General features: G+C 48.3%; 1 protein-coding gene across 1 annotated transcript in view; it reads left to right on the forward strand.

Annotated features, from left to right (window-relative positions):
- The first annotated feature begins 530 nt into the window (after positions 1-530).
- VWA2 (von Willebrand factor A domain containing 2) overlaps positions 531-19426 on the forward strand; it is a 34809-nt gene continuing 15913 nt past the window's right edge. Inside the window, exons 1-4 of the mRNA XM_032423006.1 lie at positions 531-584; positions 4752-4826; positions 6364-6497; positions 13052-13161. Of these exons, the coding sequence (XP_032278897.1) occupies positions 533-584; positions 4752-4826; positions 6364-6497; positions 13052-13161 (371 nt within the window). The 5' untranslated portion in view covers positions 531-532. The remainder of the gene's footprint in view (positions 585-4751; positions 4827-6363; positions 6498-13051; positions 13162-19426) is intronic.

Raw genomic sequence — 19426 nt, forward strand, 5'->3', positions numbered from 1 at the left:
CAATAATTAAAAAAAAACCACTTTTGTTGCACATTACTTTTTATAAATAATTTGGAAAGTGTAGGCTTCCAGACCTTGCTAGAAGGTTTCAGAAAATGAGGATATTAGAAATCAAATCTTCAATCTCTCTAACTCCTCATAAGAAATGGAGGCACTGAGAAGGAGGGACTTTACTCAAGGTCATGTGGCTTGTCAGGGCCTGGCCAAACTAGGACCCAGGACTCTTAACCTCGGGCAGAGCATACCTTCGTGGAGTCTGTGAAGGAGCTGTGGGGGTGGGGGGATGGGTGTCCGGGAAAGATGTTAGACCATCCTTTGAAACAAAGTCATTGGAGCAAAGTCTCCCATGACTTTTAGGGAGTTTGGGTGTTTTTCTGGCTAATATGCTTATTATGGCAAGGAGGAGCCTCTAGGGTCATCTTTGTGCCCTCAAAAAGGCTGAGTAGTTTTCTTCTCATTTGGGGGTGACTTGGGGTACACAGAGTTAATTGCTGATGCTTTTTTTCCTGTCCTGCCCTATAGTTATATCAACATGCCCTCTTTCCTGTTGCTGGAAGTCCTCTTCATTTTCCTGTTTTCTGGAGGTAAGCTTTTTTGGTCAGGGGTAAGGTGTTAAGGGGTTTGGTTTGCTTCACATCATGTCAGTTTTAACTTCTAAAGGTCTCTCAAATACATCTGCAACTCTCTACTCCATGGCCACCTGCCTAGTGTGAGCCCTATCATCTCATGCTTGGACCACTGCAGTAGTCTCCCGATTGGTCTCCCTGGGTCCACCTGGTTCTGCTCCAGCCCATTGTGCACAGAACAGTCATTTCAAAATGCAAATCTGGGGCGCTGGGCGGCTCAGTTGTCTAGGTGTCTGACTCTTGATTTTGCCTGAGGTCATTTCAGGGTCGTGAGATCGAGCCCCACATTGGGCTCCGCACTCAGTGGGAAGTCTGCTGGAGATTCTCTCTCTCCCTCTCCCTCTGCCCTCTGCCCACCCCCAAGCTTTCTCTAAAATAAAAAAATAAATCTTTAAAAAAAAAACCAATGCAAATCTGATCATGCCTGGACCCCTCTCCACCCCTACCCCCTGCCTAGATTTTTTTTTAAATTTACTTGAGAGAGAGAGCGTGCGAGAGTGAGCAGCTGGGAGGCTCAGAGGGAGAGGGAGAAGCAGGCTCCCTGCTGAGCAGGGAGCCCAATGTGGGGCTCGATCTCAGGACCTGAGATCATGACCTGAACAGAAGGCAGCTGCTTAACTGCCTGAGCCACCCAGGCGCCCCTTGCCTAAAATTTTTAAATGATACCTCATTGCTCTTAAGAGACCTTGCTTATCTGACCTCAGGCCTCAGAGTGCCCTCTGGTACTCTCTCCCTCTGCGCCAAAGCCGACATTCCTCCAAATCCCGCCCAGCCCCCTTGCTCCCTCCCTGCCTAGGGGTTCTTACAGGTGACCCCTCTGCCTAGATCACCCCTCACACAACACTGCCACCCCGGTAAACTCCTACTCACCCGTCAGCAGCCAGCGCAGCTCCTCCAGTTCCCCCAGGTGAGGTCAGTGCCCTTAATACCTGTAGCCCTAGGCACCTCTGCTATGTAGTACTTGTGTGTGAATTTTTAAAAACTTAGCGTCCATCTTCTGTACCAGATAGAAGCTCCACAAGAAAGAGATCCTACCTATTGTGTATTCACCACTGTATAATCTCGGCGCCCAGCACCAGGCCTGGCACACAGAAGTGTTCCGGAAGTGCATAGATGAACGAATAACGGAGAAAATCAACTCTGTTTTTACTCCTCTCCCAAATTCTAGCCTTGTTAAAATGAGGTGGTAGAAAGGAAACAGAGTGTCTTGCAGGTTGCTGTCCTGCAAGTAAGAACAAGTGGACAGGGTGTCCGGCCACCCAAGTCTAGCTCAGGATCCTCTTGTGGTCTGTGAGCCTCCGCTGTGTTGAATCCTGTCGCCACCTGCCTGTTCCCTGGCGCCTGGGGAGATAAGAGAGGCTGGAAGAAGGTGGGTGGTTGCTCAGCCCCCCTAGCCCCCCTCTCTAAGCCATGTGGGTAGATGGTGTAACATAGTAGCTTCGTGGTCAGGGGACTGAGGAGCAATGAGATATGTTTGGGGACAGGGCCTGAAGGAGGCCCCCGGAGGCTCGGGCACAGCCCAGGTTCTGCTCTAGCTCATTGCAGAACTTGCCTTCTGCAGCCCTGTCCAGTTTACAGAGCACTTGACCTGACCGTTCCTGGGTTGGACGGATGAGGCAGGGGAGGCCCGGTGAGGCTTGTGACTTGCCCAGGGTCGCACAGCTGTTGTCTTCTGACTTCTGGGCTGGCCTCACCACTGGGGGCTCCTCTGAGGGAGGAGAAAGTACAGGAATCATCTGACTAGGCCTCTGCTCTCTTATCTGTAAAGTGAAAGGGTTTGACTAGATTAGTGATTCTCGCCCTGCCCACTCCTTAGCCCCACCCGGAAGGGGAACCAACAGTCACACATTCATCAGCTCCCTGTTCTGTGGGGGAAGCTCTGCACCGTCCTGAGGTGACCTTGTAGGGGAGCAGAGGGGACGTCACCCAAGGCACAAGGAGGGCTCATCTGAAGCCTGGCACCTGCCGTTAACAGCTGAGCACACGGTATAGAAAGACACATTCGCTGAGTGACATCTTTAGTGAGTGGTCTCTGGTCCCAGCCTTCCCCTCAGGGGGAGGCTGCTGGCCTGTCTCCAGCTGGGGAATTTGCTGGTAAGACTTGTAAAAAGGACCAGTGTTTTTCTGGGTTTTTTTTGTAGGGCCTTGGAGATTCCTTGGCTCCTGGGCCCTGCTTAGTCCTCCATGGGCTTACTCAGGAAACCTTAGTGCGTACGTGCGGTGCACAGAGGGCTGGACTAGGCTTTGAGAGGCTGGCTGGAGATGTTCCTGCCCCTGGGAGCTTCTAGAGCAGCTGGGCTGATGGGAGCAGCTCGGCATGATGGGCGGGGGCAGCCGGCCGCACGGGTCGGCAAGACCTTGCTCTCGGACCGCAGTGAAGCAGAGAGCCTCTGTGTTCTGGAAGACCAATTTGCTGAATTATTGAGTGAATTTTCGGGTTTTGAACCATTGCCCAGCCTCTGTCCCAACATGCCATTTTTTATGCAAGTGGAAGGGTTTTTTTCTCCCTGCAAACCCAGTCTGCAGTCTTTATTTGTAGTTTGTCTTGTTTCTACCTCTGGTGACAAAACCGCAGTGGCAGACGGTCAGATTTTTGTCCCATACTCTTGTCTGCAGGGCTAATGGCTGGTTCAGCATTTTGGCCAAGAACCATCCTCTGTGAGTCGAGATTGAGGGAAGGGCCTATCTGGTGAGCAGAAACCGTCCACTGGAAGGTTAGGTGGGGAGAACTGGGAGCTACGTTAGTTTGCACTGGCGAGTAGTGAGTGGAGAGGAGCCAGAGAAGATGGGGCTGGGGCGAGCCCAGGGGGTGGCTGACTAAGGGGGTGTGTGTCGCAAGCAAGAGGCATCCCCACCCCAGACCCTGACTTTTTCCTTTGGTTTCTCCCTCCTAATGACTTTCCTGGCAGTCACAGATCCCCTTGGGCCCAACGTACCTGCCTGGCGTGATTCCCTGCCCCCACTCCCCGTTACCCCTTTTCCCAATAGCCCCCCCACATTCCTTCATCTGCCCCCTGCCTGGCCTGCTCCCCTGCTCTGCCCACCTCACTATATTTCCTCCGTGCTTACCTACCGCCCGTGGATATTTATAAAGCTTCTGCGCGTGGACTTCTGCCGGTAGCCATCAATCGAGTGCACTTGGCTTTTCAGAATAGCCCTCCAGGTGGCACCCTCATGGCCTTTAGGACTTCCATCACGATTGGCTCGTGTTCAGCAGTCTGGGGCTTCCTTGGCATGTTACCCCTGCTTTCAAGAGTTTACTTTTTAAACATACCATCATTACCATTTTACTGGACATCATATAAGAGAATGAAAGATATATTCACGAACTTCCTATCCGAAAACTTCTTAGCCCTTGTTCATATTAATTGCACTGAACAAATTTATCAGCGTTTACTCATAGCCCTGTCTTTCTGGATATTTGTTATCTCCACCATTCCTCCATCACAAGTAACCCTGAAAGGAGAGTCCTGATGTACCTTTTCCCTTCTCTAAAATTGTTCTTCCTTCGAATCCCTTCCCAGGTGCCATACTACAGGGGCAAAGGCTGTAAGCTGCTTTATGACTCTTCATTCATTTGGCCAAATTGTTTTCTAAAAGGGTTCTACCAGTTCTCAGGGCCACCACTGGGAAGGTTTTTCCTGATTTGATCTTTCCCCATTTACATTTAAATGAAGAAGCTGGTCATTTAATTTCGCAGTTAAAAGGGTATCTTATTGTTTGGGTTAAAAACATTTTGTCACCTGTTCAGACATTTTCCCTTGTGCTTGTCTGTGAATTGTATGTTCATATCCAAGGTTAATTTTTATGGCAAGGTGCTGCACTCCGGGGGGGCACCCAGTTGTCATGCCTAACCAGGGGCAAAACTCATCAGAATCACAGGCTCTCTGAATCCCCCTCTATGTATATTTTTAATTTTTTGCTTCAAAATACCCAAATTTAAATACAAAGATACCTGATGAAGCAATGGAGGGGTTTCTGGTGATTTTTGAGATGCAACGTCCTTAAATTCCTCCACATTCCAGTTTTCCCTTTCACTACCTATTGGTTCTGGTCACATAATGTGGACAAAGACTCCTCCCCTCTCTGCTTTGTGATGACTGCTTCTGGTGTCTTCTCTCCTAGTACGCCAGTCTCATCCTCTTCAGGAAGTCCACGTAAGCAGGGAGACCATTGGGAAGATTTCAGCGGCTAACAAAAGTAAGCCTATGTGTCAGTCAACCTTCTAGACCCCCATGTTGGCCTCTGCCTGACTCCAGAATGTTCCTGCCCCACTCCCATCTTCCTTTCACACTGTGGCCAGAGTCATTTTCCCCCAACAGGCCTGACCTAGGTCTCCATCCTGGGTGAAAACCTTGGGTAAATCCTTGTTGCTGAATTTCTTGGTCTTGCTCGGGAGTCTTCTGCTATGTGACCACCGTCTCCCCAACCAGCCTCATCTCCCTCCATGTTCCTTCGTCTTCCACCCTTTTCAGCTCCACTCCACCTGCTCAAGCCACCCCAGCCTGTTCCCAGAGACCCTGCGTGTCCGTCCCTCCCTCTCCTGTGAAATCCCCCTCAGTCACTGCCTTCTGGTTGGTGCCTTCTTGCTGGTGCTTCTCTGACTTCCACTCTCCTACATCCTGACGGTGAGGTGGTGGGATGCGGATTCTGTAGCTAGACAGCCTGAGTTTGCTTCCCAGCTCCACCGCTTACTGGTACTTTGGTCTTAGGAAGGTTACTGAACTGCCCTGTGTCCTTCTTCCTCATCTCTCCACTGGGAGTAAAAACCATACATCTATTTAGGGGTGGGGTGGGGAGCTAGGGAGCTGATCGCTAAAGGGTCTAGTGTTTCTTTTTGAGGTGATGGAAAATGTCCTAATATGACTGTGGCAAGGATGGAATGTATCTGTGAATATACTAAAAGCCACTGAATTATATATTTTACTCTATTATTTTTTTAATTAATTTTTTTTTTTTTTTTTTTTGGAGAGAATGCGTGCATGAGTTGGGGAGAGGGAGAGGGAGAGAGAGCATCCCAAGCAGGCTCCACACTCAGAGCAGAGCCCAGCACGGGGCCCGGTCTCAACAGCCCTGAGATCATGATTGGAGCTAAAATCAAGATGTTTAACCGAGCCACCCAGTGCCCCCTGAATTGTATACTTTAAATGGATGAATTCTTTTGTATGTGAATTGTATCTCAATAAACCTGTTAAAAAATTAAAAAATAGCCGTCTGTCTTAGGGTGGTTGTAAGAATTAGCACATATAAAGTGTCGGAGACAGTGCATGGCATGTAGGGAAGACACAGTCAGTGCTATCCTCGCTTGAACTCTGGGGTCATGCAGCCTCATGCACCAGGGTATCTGGCTGGATCCTGGACTAGATTGTGGCCCCCAAGGGCTGGGACCAAGGCTCTACGGTGTCCCTCACTGGCCCAGTAGCCTGTCCTCTGAGGGCTCCATTCACGTTGTTGAGTTGGACTCCTCCCGTATTACAAAGACTTCCACACAAGGGCCTGTTGGTGAGCTTTGTGCCCACTGTGGGGGGCGGGCAGGGGAGTGTGCTTCCTGCTGCAGAGGAGAGTGCCTCTGGCTGGGACCTTCTCCTGTGGTGTTTTCACCCGTGTGCTAAGAAGAGCAGCAACCTGATCCACCCCAGGGTTGTTTCTGCCTCCACTCTGCTTCAGGAGGGAGACCCTCTGGGGACCAGAGGGCAGGGAAGCGGGCTGTCACCCACTGTGTTCCACTCTCCCCTAGTGATGCAGTGCTCGGCCGCAGTGGACGTCCTGTTTCTGATAGACGGGTCGCACAGCGTTGGGAAGGGGAGCTTTGAAAGGTCCAAGCACTTTGCCATCATGGTCTGTGACGCTCTGGACATCAACCCTGAGAGGGTGAGTGCAAGTCTTGTCATCTTTGTATTAGGGCATCTTTGGTTGCAAGTGACAAAAATCCAGTTCTAAGCAGAAGAGGACATTTACGGGGCGCCTGGGTGGCCCAGTGGGTTGGGCATCCGCTTGAGTCGTGGTCTCAGGGTCAGGGACTGAGCCCGCCTCGGGGGCTGGGGATTCTCCCTCTCCCTCTGCCCCTTCCCCGGCTCGCGAGTGCCCACACTCTCTCTTTCTCTCTCTCTAAAATAGTAAATAAATAACTCTTTAAAAAAAAGAAGAAGAGGACATTCACTGGCTCGTGGAACAGGAAGACCAAGGGGGTGGGTCCTGGTTCTAGGCATGGCAGGATCTAAGGGCTCATTCTGTCAGTTTTGTGTTCCTTGGTTGGCTTTCTTCCCACGCAGGCTTTCCTTACATGGAAAATTTGCCGCGCACTGCCCCTCAAGCCAGTGATCCCAGTTAAAAGAAAGTGGGTTTCTCTCCCTGCACACGCGGCAGAAGGTCCCAGGGAGGGCTCCCACGGGGCGGGTGTGGGTCACGTGACAATCCCTTGACCAGTCCCCGTAGTCAGAGGGGAAAGAGGATCTGGCCACGTGTGAGTCATGGGCTGCTCCACGTTCTCGGTTCCCCGCTAGGGAGAGGTGTTCATGGAACAGTGGAAAAGGGAAGGCGTGCTGACAGACAGAAACTCTACCTCGGAAGACCAGAGTCTCAATATGAAGTGCACCTCCCACCCCGTATGTTCACTTGAGAGGAGCTCCTCCTGCCTGAGTGAATCCAGCCAGTTTCTTCATTTCTTGCTCTTCCTGGCTCTGGAGAGCCGCTCTTAAATAGCAGCAGATTGTGCTGACTGTGGTTCTCGCTGCTAAAAGGGGCATCTTGGGACAACCCAGTAGAAAAATGGGCAACGAACACAGTTCCCGGAAATTGGATCACAAATGGCCCTTAGACAGCCTCACCCCCTGTAACAGCACAACTGCCACCGAAATACCATTTTCACCTACTGGATTAGCAAAAATCCGGTTTGGGGACTTGCCCCGGTGGCAGATCTGTAGAAGTGGGTTTGCACTGCTGGTGGGAGTATAACCTGGTGCCACCTCTAGGAAGGGAATCTGGCAGCGTCTGTCCGAATTACAAAGGCCTGGACCCTGTGACTCAAGAATTCCACCCCAAGGAATTTATTCTGCAGATACTCCCACAGATGCAAAATACCACACAGTTATTCCTTGCAGAGTTGTTTACGATCGTAAAAGATTTCAGGTAATCCAAACACCCATTCACAGGGGACAGGTGAATTCGTTAGGGTGCATTCATAAGGGAAACACGGGGCAGCTGTAGAAAGTGAATGGGGAAGCTCTCTTGGATGGAGGGGCCTCAACCCAGATGAGAGTGAAAAGGTGCAAATGGTATATGTAACGTGTTACTTTTTATGAAAAAGGGCGGTAAAAAGTCTATGTTTGTACTTGGAGAGATCTGTAAAGAGGCTAAGAGCAGTGATCTGCTGTCGAGAGCGAGGCCAGGAACTGAGCAGATGGGGTGCAAATCCAGGAGGAGACTCATCCGTTTTACTTTTTTTATACTTGATGGATTGTGAACCATGTGAACCTACTCAAAAATCAAAATTTAAGGGTGTTTTGGTCTGAGAAGCCATACTTAACTTGAATTAGAGACTACTTGCAAACAGGTTGCAGAAGGAAGTGGTTTTCTGGTGACATTCCTGGGTTAATCCCAGAAAAACCTCTAGGACTGAAGAGCAAAAGTGGCTTTTAATGAAAGCCAGATTTTCTCCAGAATGGCAGGTAATTTGAGGAGAGTGAGCACATCGTCCTGGACCGCAGGCCGTCCGGCACGGCCATCCAAAGACACCGTAGCAGAAACCATTCCATCTGGGCTTGAGCCGCCTGGACGTTCCACCTGTGAAGCCATCGCAGGTCCTCCGAGGGCCGGGGCCAAGGACTGCTGAGTCCCCACCTTCTGCACAGGGTCCTGCGTTTCAAGGGAGGTGTTTCCCCTATGAAGTTTCATGAGTTATTTGTGGAGAAAGAGCCATAAAGATCGAACGTTTGATGTTGGCAGTGAGGTAGTGTGTGTCCTGTTTAAATGGGTGGCCTGGAGGCCCCAGAGGATGGTAGGTTGGGAGAGAAGAGCTGTGTGGATTACTGGTGAACATTTTACAGATGAAGAAACAGGCTCAGAGAGGCTAAGTAACTGCCTGGGGTCACACAGTAACCGGAGGACACAGCTAAGTGTGGAAGGATTGGGGCTCTAGACGCTCAGCTCAGGACCTGTTCCATTAGGACCTTTGTCCCTTCCTGTGGGTGGTTCCTGGGTCAGAATGAGGTGACCCTCAGAAGTCACCCTGTCACATGGCAAATGGATAGCTGGCATGGTGGCACTGTGTGTGTGTGTTTGTGTAAGGGGTGGGTGCTGATGGAACTCAGCGTCCGCCAAGAGGGTAAGAAAACCACCACAAAGACTTCATGGCTGGTCAACCACAGGTCCCCAGAGTTCAGGGAATTAAAACCCGGTGTTGCCAGACCACATCTAAAATATGGCATTATGTTCCGGAGGCTGATTTTTAGGTTAGAAATTGGCAAACCAGGCAGTACCCACCCCAAGGAGCCAGAGCAGTGAGAGCCCTGGAAACTTCCATAGATGAGGGAAGCTGATTATCACGTTCAGGTGAAAGAAGGTGCAGAGTGGCTCTATTTCATTCAGACAGAATCTGGGCATGCAGAGGCCTCTGTTTGGGCTGGACCTGAGAAAAACTTTCTCGCAGCAAGACTCGTTGAGCAAGGGGGTTGGCGGCGCGGTCTGTTTCAGTGAGCGAGTGAGCATGTGGACCTTGAGCCGCTCAGACTTGCTGGGATGCTAGCAAAGGGTGTTTGCAGGAGAGCCGTTGAAGATGGTTCGATCTGATTTGTGCTTCAGGCTTTCTGCTTTTGCTGCTGCGTTTCTCTGACTCCTTATTCCTCCATGTGCAAGGGATCTGCGCCTTATTTTACTTTCTAAAACTTTAGCTTTCAAGTCGCTGTAAGTTAAGGCTTGTCATGGATGCTCCATTGTGGAGGTGGATGGAAGGTGTTTGAAGTCTTCCTCCCAGCAATTAAAAGCCGAGAAGTTCGCTTCCTGGCTCTAATACAGTGATTGCAGCGGAGAGCAGAGCGATTATAGAGCAGCGAGCAATCTGGGCAGGCTCGCTCCTGAGCATACAGTAAACCAAAGATAAAAGGCAACTGCTTTGCTCCCAACCCACCAATTACATTAAATGCCTTAACCACTGACTCAAGCTATTTCCATCTTGTTTTGTTTTGATGTTGTAGCCTTCCTGTTTGAGTCGAGTAAATAGACCCAGCTGCTGCTGGCCTCAAGGGAGTTGTTTTTTAACCAAGTAATCATTCACATGGTTCAATTAAAACACATTCAATGCCGAGTGTCCCTACTCACATTTTCCATCTGCCCAGTTTTCCTATCTGCTTGCTTTTTTTAAAAAGATCTATTATTTATTTATTTATTTATTTGCGAGAGGGAGCATGCGCACACGCATGGTAGGGAGAGGCAGAGGGAGAGGAAGAGCGAGTCTCAAGTGTACTCCATGCTGGGCATGTGGCCCTGAGATCACATCCAGAGCCGAAACCCAGGAGTCGGACGTGTAACCGACTGCGCCACCCAGGCGCCCCCGTCCCTACCTGCTTCCATGAGCATGCTTCCGGAATCGCTTCATGCAAACAAAGCAATATGAAGTATATCATGCTATATGCACTGTTCCATCCCTCGCCTTTTCCTCTTCATGTTATCTTGGAAGTCTTTCCATATCTAGGTATATAGGTAACCTGGCCTTAATATAGATCTATATTATTTTTTACAGCTTACTAATGTTCCATCATAAGGATTTCCTGAGGATTAATTAACCAATCCCTTACTGACAGACATTTGATATTACAAATACACTGTGAGCTCGTAAATCCATTATCTCACACATTCCTACACATACGGAAGTATATCTGTAGGATAAATTTCCTATGTAATTGTAACTTTTTATTTTAAGATTATTTATTTATTTGAGAGAGAGAGTGAGAGAGCACGAGCCGGGGGTGGGGGAGAAGAGGGAGAAGCAGACTCCCCACTTAGCAGGGAGCCCGATGCAGGACTCTATCCCAGGACCCCCGGGATCATGACCTGAGATGAAGGCAGATGCTGAGCCACCCAGGTGCCCCTGCAATTGTAACTTTCAATAATATTGACAAAGTGCTCTCCATGTATGCAGTAACATTTATGTTCTTACCAGAAATGTTTGAGAACTTGCTAGTTTCCCCTGCAAACATTGTATTTAGCTTTTTGCTACATCTCCCTGTGGTACAGTTAAGCATCTTTTCTCATACTAAAGAGACATTTGTATTTCCTGTGTGATCACTTTGCCCATTTTTCTATTGTGTTGTTGGTCTTTTACATATGAATTCCTAGACACTCTTTACATATTGGGAAAACTAACCCTGTGCCTCTGACTTGAGCTGCAAACAACGTTTGTTTGTCTTCATTTTTTTTTTTAAAGATTTTATTTATTTATTTGACAGACACACAGTGAGAGAGGGAACATAAGCAGGGGGGAGTGGGAGAGGGAGAAGCAGGCTCCCCGCTGAGCAGAGAGCCCGACGTGGGGCTCGATCCCAGGACCCTGGGATCATGACCTGAGCTGAAGGCAGATGCTTAACGACTGAGCCACCCAGGCGCCCCTGTTTGTCTTCATTTTTTATTGCATTATGGCATGTTTTGCTCTGCAGAACTTTTTTTTTTTAAAGATTTTATTTACTTGGGAGAGAGAGAGCACAAGAAGTGGGAGGAGCAGAGGGAGAGGGAGAAGCAGGCTCCCCGCTGAGCAGAAAGCCTGACGTGGGGCTCGATCCCAGGACCCTGGGATCATGACCTGAGCCGAAGGCAGACGCTTAACCGACTGAGCCACCCAGGCATCCCAGAACTTTTCTTTATGTAGTCAGATTTATCAACCTTTTCCTTTATGGCTTCTGGATTTCAAGGCACAGTAAGGTCTTTTTCCACTTTGAAGTTATGAAGACATTCAAGTTTTCTTCTAGAACTTTCATGGTTACATTCTTACACGTGTAAATCTTGAATCCATTTGTGATTGATCCTCTATTTTGTAGGTGGCTGTTCAGTTGTCCCAGTATCACTTACTGACTGGACCATCTTTCCCCCACTAATTGGAGATGCCACCTTGATCACAAGCTGACTTCAAGGGAGATTTCCAGAGGGTTGTTCCTCAGAATCTCCTGAGCTTCTCTACTGCTGTTTTCCAGTGTCCATCTCCCACACACGCCCACCCAAGACTTAAATTTCTTTCTACTGAAGATGCTCACCAGCTCCTCAGAACTTCCTGTTAAAGCAAGATCTGCTGGGCTGTGCTCATTGGGAGCAGACGCAGCTGGCCCAGTGGGGCTGAGTGCTTTGATGGTCTCCAAAGCACCAAGCCTGTTCAGGGATCAGCAGTGAAGGAGTTCAAGTAGTAGGTAAAAGGCAGCCTCATTGCTGAAATATGAATCACTTGGCCTATTTGCAATCTTGGCCAGAATTGGGGTTAGTTAAGAGCATAGTAGCGAGAATGCAGTTTCTCCAGGGGTTTTGGAGAGCCAGTGATTGGGTACAGGGCGTGGGCCCTCGAGAGGAGGCCTAAATGTGTATAGCCTTTTCTGCTCGAGACAGGCTAGTGTCCTAAGGGCCCAGAAAGTGACTTTATTCAGTTTCCCTTCTCCGGTTTTGGAAGGCGTTGGAGTTTTTCAAATGGCCTCCTGAATGAGGAGGCCAAGTCTGTTTGGAATCACCCGTGGCTCTGACTCCTTCCCCTGCGGGAGGCCCTTCGGCTCCAGTGTTGCATGTCCTCCAGTGTGACTCCGGTCAGGAGAGCTGGCCTTTCCCCAGCGTGGCAGGAGCAGGCCTGGAAGGACCGCCCCGCGCCCACCCGTTCACTTCTGCGGCGCCCGGGGCTGGGTCGGCAGCATGGTGCTGCACGCCCGCGCTGGCTAAGAAGGCAAGCCGTGTAACTGAGGCTTAGTGAGCGCCGGAGGCACCAAGTCCAACGGTCCGGTTCCCCTTCTCACTAGCCCTGGGCCAGATCCATGTCCTCTCTGTGTTTTAGTTTCTCCAGCAGCCGTGTGAGTATTGATGGCGCTCTGTGGGTTAAATGAAATAATGTGTGAGATTGCTGAAAACAGTGCCTGCACCTGGGAGGCCTTTGGAAGCGTGACCAGAGACCCTGCCCTAGAGATGCTCACAGCCCCGCCGGGAGAGCTGCCAGAATGTGGGCTGAGAAGTTTGAACTGGCAGTTGTCAGTACGGCACCTAGGCAGATTCACTGTTTCCTTCCAGATGCTCCTCCTGGCCTTTGGAACCTTCTTTCAGGGACACTGGAGAAAGCCTTGGTACTGGTATTTGTTGAGTGGGCAGGAGGCAGGGTCATTCACCTTTCTCGTCCTTTCTTGTCCCTTAGGAATGTTTGTGACTTGACCTCGCTCTCAGACCCCTGGGCCCTCTGTCTCCTACTGCAGGTCAGAGTGGGAGCACTCCAGTTCAGTTCCGCTCCTCGTCTGGAATTCCGCTTGGATTCGTTTTCATCCCAACAGGAAGTGAAGGCAAAAATCAAGAGGATGGTCTTCAAGTATGTATGATCAGATGCTGCCATGGTTAGGATGAGGCCAGGGGCTCTTAAGATCGCTCCCTAGAAGGGTGTGATTGGCCCGAGGGAGGGCTGTGGTTTGGCTTCGGGAACCCCAGCTGTGCACAGTCTGTAACGAGAATTCCCTTCTCAGGACTGCTCCTTATTATTACATAACAGTGTCCCAGGTGGGAACTTACATGCAAGTTAAAAAAGAAAGTCTGTTTGCTGCTATTGTGTGGAGTTGCCAGTTAACCTGGGACCAAGTGGCTAGTGAAGGTCGAGACCCGTCAAGAGCATGGGGTGGTGGGAAGAACTCTGGCTCTTTCTCCCAGTTCTTTCCCTGGTCACCACTGTGGCTGGGACGGCTCGCCACACTTCTTGGAGCCTCGTTTTTGTCTTCTAGAAAGAGTCAGTGTTCCTCTGTTATTAAGAATGCTTTAAAAATTTCTGAATAGCTATTCATGTTGATTGTCCTCCAGTGTGACTCTGTTCTGGAGAGCTCATGCACATACATGCCCTATAAATTATGTATGTAGTAGGGTCGTAACATTATTCCCATCACGAGTCAGCTGATGTGTGTGTATATGCAAATATGCATATGTAAATATTTTGTGTATGTTTTATATACATGTCTAATATACACACACATACATCTTTATGTATATGAAAGTGTGTTATATCTGCATGCTACACACACGCGTTCACAAACCCACACAGAAGAAGCCTTTCCTTCCCCTCTGATCTCTGGATCCTCTGTGGTGTCTGCTGCCCCTTTTGTGCGTGTGCCCACTGAAGTCCCACTGATGTCCCACTGATGTCCGTGGTCCCAGCCCTTTATAGCCAGCCACCAACTTCAGGTGCAAAGGCCCTAGACTCGGCGGCCCTTTTCCCAGTCACGGGCCGCTGTATGTCTGCCAGTGTCCTCAGGAAGCCCGCACCCCCACACTGGGCACAGCAGGAACTTTGGGGGCCCTATAGGTACCCTATACGCACCCCCAGTGGCTTCATCTCAGGCTATCTATCCCAGCCCAGGGGTGCCCTGAGCAGAATGAGAGGCAAGTCAAATGCAAGAAAGTACAAGGGAAAAGAGCACATTGAAATGTTTGTTAAAAATGCCGTTAGTGTGCACTGGTCTCTCCTAGTTCTTTGGAGCCTTCTACCCCCTCAAGAATGGTCTCCTATAGAGAAACAGTCTTGGGCTCCGATACCCAGAGCAGCCCTTGTTAAAGTGAGATCTTTGGTCAGAAGGTCTGGGTCGGAGCTGCCTAGGGAGTGTGTCAAAAATGCAGGTGCTGTGGTTCCCTCCCAGACCTAATGAATCCCTCTCTGGGCCTAGGATACTTAAATACCAGATACTTAGGATCTGTACTTTTGAAAGGTCTCTCCCACTGCCTCCCTGCCCTATGATTAGTACGCACATTAGCCTTTTAAAAGCACCTTATTGACGTAATTTAAATACCATAAAGTTCACACACTTAATAGGGACAGCTCAGTGATTTTGAGTGTATTTTCCAGAGTTATGCAACCATTACTGTAATCTAATTTTAGAACATTTTCATCATCCCAACAAGAAACCTTGTAAACAGACATTTCTCCAGAAAAGATATTTAAATGGTCAATAAGCACTTGAAACGATGCTCAGTGTCCTTAAGTCATTAAGGAAATGCACATCAAAACTGTAGTGAGCTCCCACTTCACACCCATTAGCAAGGCTAAGATAAATGACAGACAGTAGCAAGTGTCGGCAGGGACGTGGAGAAATTGGAACCCTCATGCACCGCTGGTAGGATTGTGAAATGGTGCAGCAGCTTTGGAAACAGTCTGGCTGGTAAACACAGACTTACCATATGACCCAACGACTCTACTCCGAACGAAGTGAAAATGTATGCCCCTAGAAAAGCTTGTATACTGATGTTCAGAGTAGCATTGTTTATAATTGCCAAAAAATGAAAACAACACAAATGTCTAGTGAGTGAATAGATAAACCAAATGTGGTATATCCAAACAATGGAATATTATTCAGCCATAAAAAGGAAGGATGACGTGATTCATGCCCCAACATGGATCAACCTTGAAAATAGGATGCTCAGCGAAAGAAGCCAGACACAGAAGACCACATGTTGTATGATTTCATTTATATGAAATGTCTGGAATAGGCAAATCTGTGGAGACAGAAGCAGATTAGTCACTCCCAGGGGTGGTGAGGAGGGGGAATAGGGAGTGATTGCTAATGGGTGTAGGGCTTCTTTTGGGGGCAATGAAATGTTTTGGACTTAGTGGGGATGGTTGCACAACTCTGTGAATATACTAAAAAACCAGGGATGGGCGCCTGGGTGGCTCAGTTGGTTAAGCTACTGCCTTCGGCTCAGGTCATGATCCTGGAATCCCAGGATCGAGTCCCGCATCGGGCTCCCTGCTCAGCAGGGAGTCTGCTTCTCCCTCTGACCCTCCCCCCTCTCATGCTCTCTCTATCTCATTCTCTCTCTCAAATAAATAAATAAAATCTAAAAAAAAAAAATAAACCAGGTAATTATATACTTTTAAAAGGATGAATTTTATGGTATATGAAGTGTATATCATTATTGATACAACATTTTATTACAAAAACATCTCTGTACCCATTATATGCATGTTAACATTGGCAGAAGAAAAAGTAACCTGTTGGTTTAAGTTTAGGACTGAAAGTGAAAAATTGGGTGACTTTGATTCCATCATCTGGCCCTGCTGTCTTCTGAAAACTAAGCAAATTGCAGCAAATTGGTTCAAAAAGGCACTTTGTAGATTATCAGTATCTGTTCCAGCCCGTTATTTTATGGAAGAGACTACTGAGGCTGAGAAGGAACAGGTGACTTGGCCAGGACCACAGAGGCAAGGGGCTCATCCAGTAGACCCCACCCAGCTGTCCTTTTCCACCTCTTTCCACCCTCCCCTCCCCTCTCACCCCCTAAAGAGTTGGTTGACCTTCCTCTCAGCTGTGTTGAAAGTCCTAATGAAGGGCTTGAGAGTATTATTCACAACATAGGAAGTCCAGAGACTCAGTAAGAAGGTGCTAGATGAGGACACGGTGGGTGGAGAAAGAAGCCTCTTCATGTGTCTGAACAAGGTCAGCTCTTCTTACCGGGCTGTGCGTGGTTAATGCTCGTGTGTCCTACGATGACTATAAGAGGTAGCAAACAAGGCAAGGAGGCAGTAACTAATTTTTTGGCCACAGTTGCAGGGTCGCTGAGGACACTAAATATTAAGATGTTGTTATTAATCAGTACAGAGGAATGTTGGCTGAGTGGGAGTGATGACCTCTCCAGGACTCTACCCTTTTTCTGCAGTGAAATTTTAAAGGCTGGACTGATTGGGACAGCTCTTCCCAAACCCCCCAAATACTTGCCTTTTTAGACCACAGCGATCCCCTGAAAGTGTGTTTTGAGGTGGCTAAGGAACCGTCCTGACAACCCCTTGTCTCTGCTTTGCAAAAAGTTGTTTAAAAAATACTGCAATCAAGTATTGCACCCCGTGATAGCATAAAATCAGATAGAGCATGGCCAGCCAAATCTCCGAATGACTAGAGCTCCTGGCCAACTGGCTCTGCAGCCTCCCTCAGTCATTTCCCTAATCTCCCAAGAACGCAGCTCTGATTTTCTGTGATTGCATTTTTTTTGGACCCCATGCGTAGCTTTATCAGAGTTTTACTGTATTTAGATAGCTCTCCAGAAATAGCACCACTTCACCTTAGCACAAAGCCTTTTATAGCTATCTGTGGTGTCTTTCAAGCCACAGGTAACATTCACAGATAGCTTTTAGAGGAGTTATAATTACAAAGCATTTGTTTCTTTTTTAACTTATTATTTGGTGGTTTTTTTTTTTTTTTTGCATAAAGCTGCATTATTTTTCATGTTGATCCTTTTTAATGGTTATATAATAACCCAATGAATTGAACTATCATAGTATATTAAATCATTCTTCTAAAAGGATACATTTACACTGATTCCAAGATTTTTGTCTATTGATTTAAAAAAGAGAGGGAAAAAAACACCTGTAATCAAACCCCTCTACCTACAGTGAGTTTTCTGATGAATTATTTTTCAGAATCTGTTCCATAGATTACCTGCATCAGACTCCCTGGGGCAGAGGAAGCTGATTTGAAATGTAGACTCTCAGCCTGGTCACACACCCACCACCAATTTGGAGTCTCTGGTGATAGGATCTGAGAATCTCCATTATTCTGCCTCCCAAGAGATTTTTAAACTCATTGGAATTTGAGACTAACTCAAAAGATAAACTTCTTGGAATAGGACTGTTAGTTTATCATGGTAACTATCACTGATGGAGTCCTCACTAGGTACTAGGAGGCACCGGGTGCAGCACTTAATCCTCACTACTGTTACTTTCCCTACTTAACAGGGAAGGAAACTGAGTTTCAGGTTAAGTAACTTTTTTAGTTTACTTGGCTAATAAATTTCAGATCTAATATTTGAGCCCCAATGGCTCTGGAGCCCGTGTTCTTAACCCACTTGAGTGGCAAAATGTTTAGATTCTGGAACCCCACCCCACCCCTGCCAAAAAAGGTCCATGCATTGCAATCACAACTCCCCGAGACAGTAGTCAGTCTGTGAGCCTTTACTTTCAATCTGGTTTAGTCCCGTTCGAGAGGAATTGGAAAAATTTCGGAGAGACTCTGGCCTCAGACGTCCGTTGTCTGGAGCCAGACTGTGAGTTAGAAATGCTCTACAGAGTAAGGACCACAGAGGTGGCAGGGTTTTTCCTCATTTCCCAGAGTTCAGAAGTCTTTAGGGATCTCACCTGGCCTGCAGAGAGTTCCAGTGGGAAAGGCGGGTTAAGGAGCAAAAGTGGAGAGGACAGATAGCGCAGGCATTTGTGTGCTGAGTAATAGGAAGGGCAGACTCCCCACAGGCCAGTACAGTTGGGAGCCTGGGCTCCCATGTCTTTGACATTTGATTTCTCTCTACCCACATCCAGGAGGCTCATAGGGCACACTGCCAGGGGCATGAAGGCCCAGGGAGCTCCATGGTCACTCCTTGGCTTTTGATGAACAGAGAGTGTTGTGACCATTTGGGTAGAATAGTCTGGAGTGGGGGTCAGCAAACTTTTTCAGTGAAGAGCCATCGAGGAATACTTCAGGCTTTGCCGGCCATGTGGTCTCTGCATAGACATTACATAATTGAATGGGCATGGCTGTTTCCCAGTGAAATTTTATCTATAACAACTGGCAGTAGACCAGATTTGGCCCACAGGTTGTAATTTGCCAACCCCTGGAGAGAGAAAGACCACTGGCTTTGGAATCGGCCTGACTGTTTAAACTCCAGTTCTGACCTCCACTAGCTGGGTGAGAGGCAGGTGACTTGAATGGCTGTATGACGTTATGGTTAAGAACCTGGGTTCTGGAGGTGGAGGGCCCAGGGTTCAAGTCCTGCCTCCACGTTCATGAGCTGTGTGACCTTCGATAAGGCCTTTCCCTGAACTCCCCGTATCTCAGAGAGCTATGGTGAGAATTATTGGAGCTTAGCACCTGCACACACACACACACACACACACACACACCCCAAAACAAAACAAAAAAAAACATGGTCGTGCCTGCCACATGAGAAGTGCTCTGGAAATATTAGCATTTAGTATTACTGTCCCTTGGGCTGGAGTTTCCTCATCTGTTAAATGAGGGTATTATTATTACCTTTTACCATAGTTGGAAGGATTACATTCAGTAACAGGAGTAGGTGAAATATTTGGCATGAAGTGGCAACTCAGCATGAGTATTATCCTTTAGAAACGGGAAACAGTTTGCCTTTCCAGGAACCTTAGAGGAAGATTTCACACACACACGAGCTTTGGTAAAGGTGGCAGTCTTCTCGGAAGTCAAAATCCTCTTGGTTGTCCTCAGTATCTCATGTGTGACCCAGCAGAGCGTGAAGAGGGTTGGGGGTACTTGGTGTGCTCTGTTCCCCTTGGATAAGCCCCTTGCCCAAGCCAGGCTCTGCTCACTAGACCCAGGACTCGGCTGGTGGTGTTCCCCAGCGTCTTTGTTCACACCCTTTCCCCTGATTGGGGTGGCCTCTTCCTCTCCTAATCCACGGACCCACCAAGACCCCATGAGACACTTTCCCTGCTGAGGAGCCTGTTCCTTACAGCTCTTCCCCACAGTGAAGCCCTCCTCAGAACTCTCATTAATTGTCATCCTTTGATTGATAATTATTATTTGCTGGTAGGTCCTGTTTCTTCAGCTAGACCAATAGTTTGTTGAGGGCTGGGGTCATGT

This window comes from Phoca vitulina, unplaced genomic scaffold (assembly GCF_004348235.1).
Source record: "Phoca vitulina isolate PV1807 unplaced genomic scaffold, GSC_HSeal_1.0 scaffold28, whole genome shotgun sequence".
Lineage (NCBI taxonomy): Eukaryota > Metazoa > Chordata > Mammalia > Carnivora > Phocidae > Phoca > Phoca vitulina.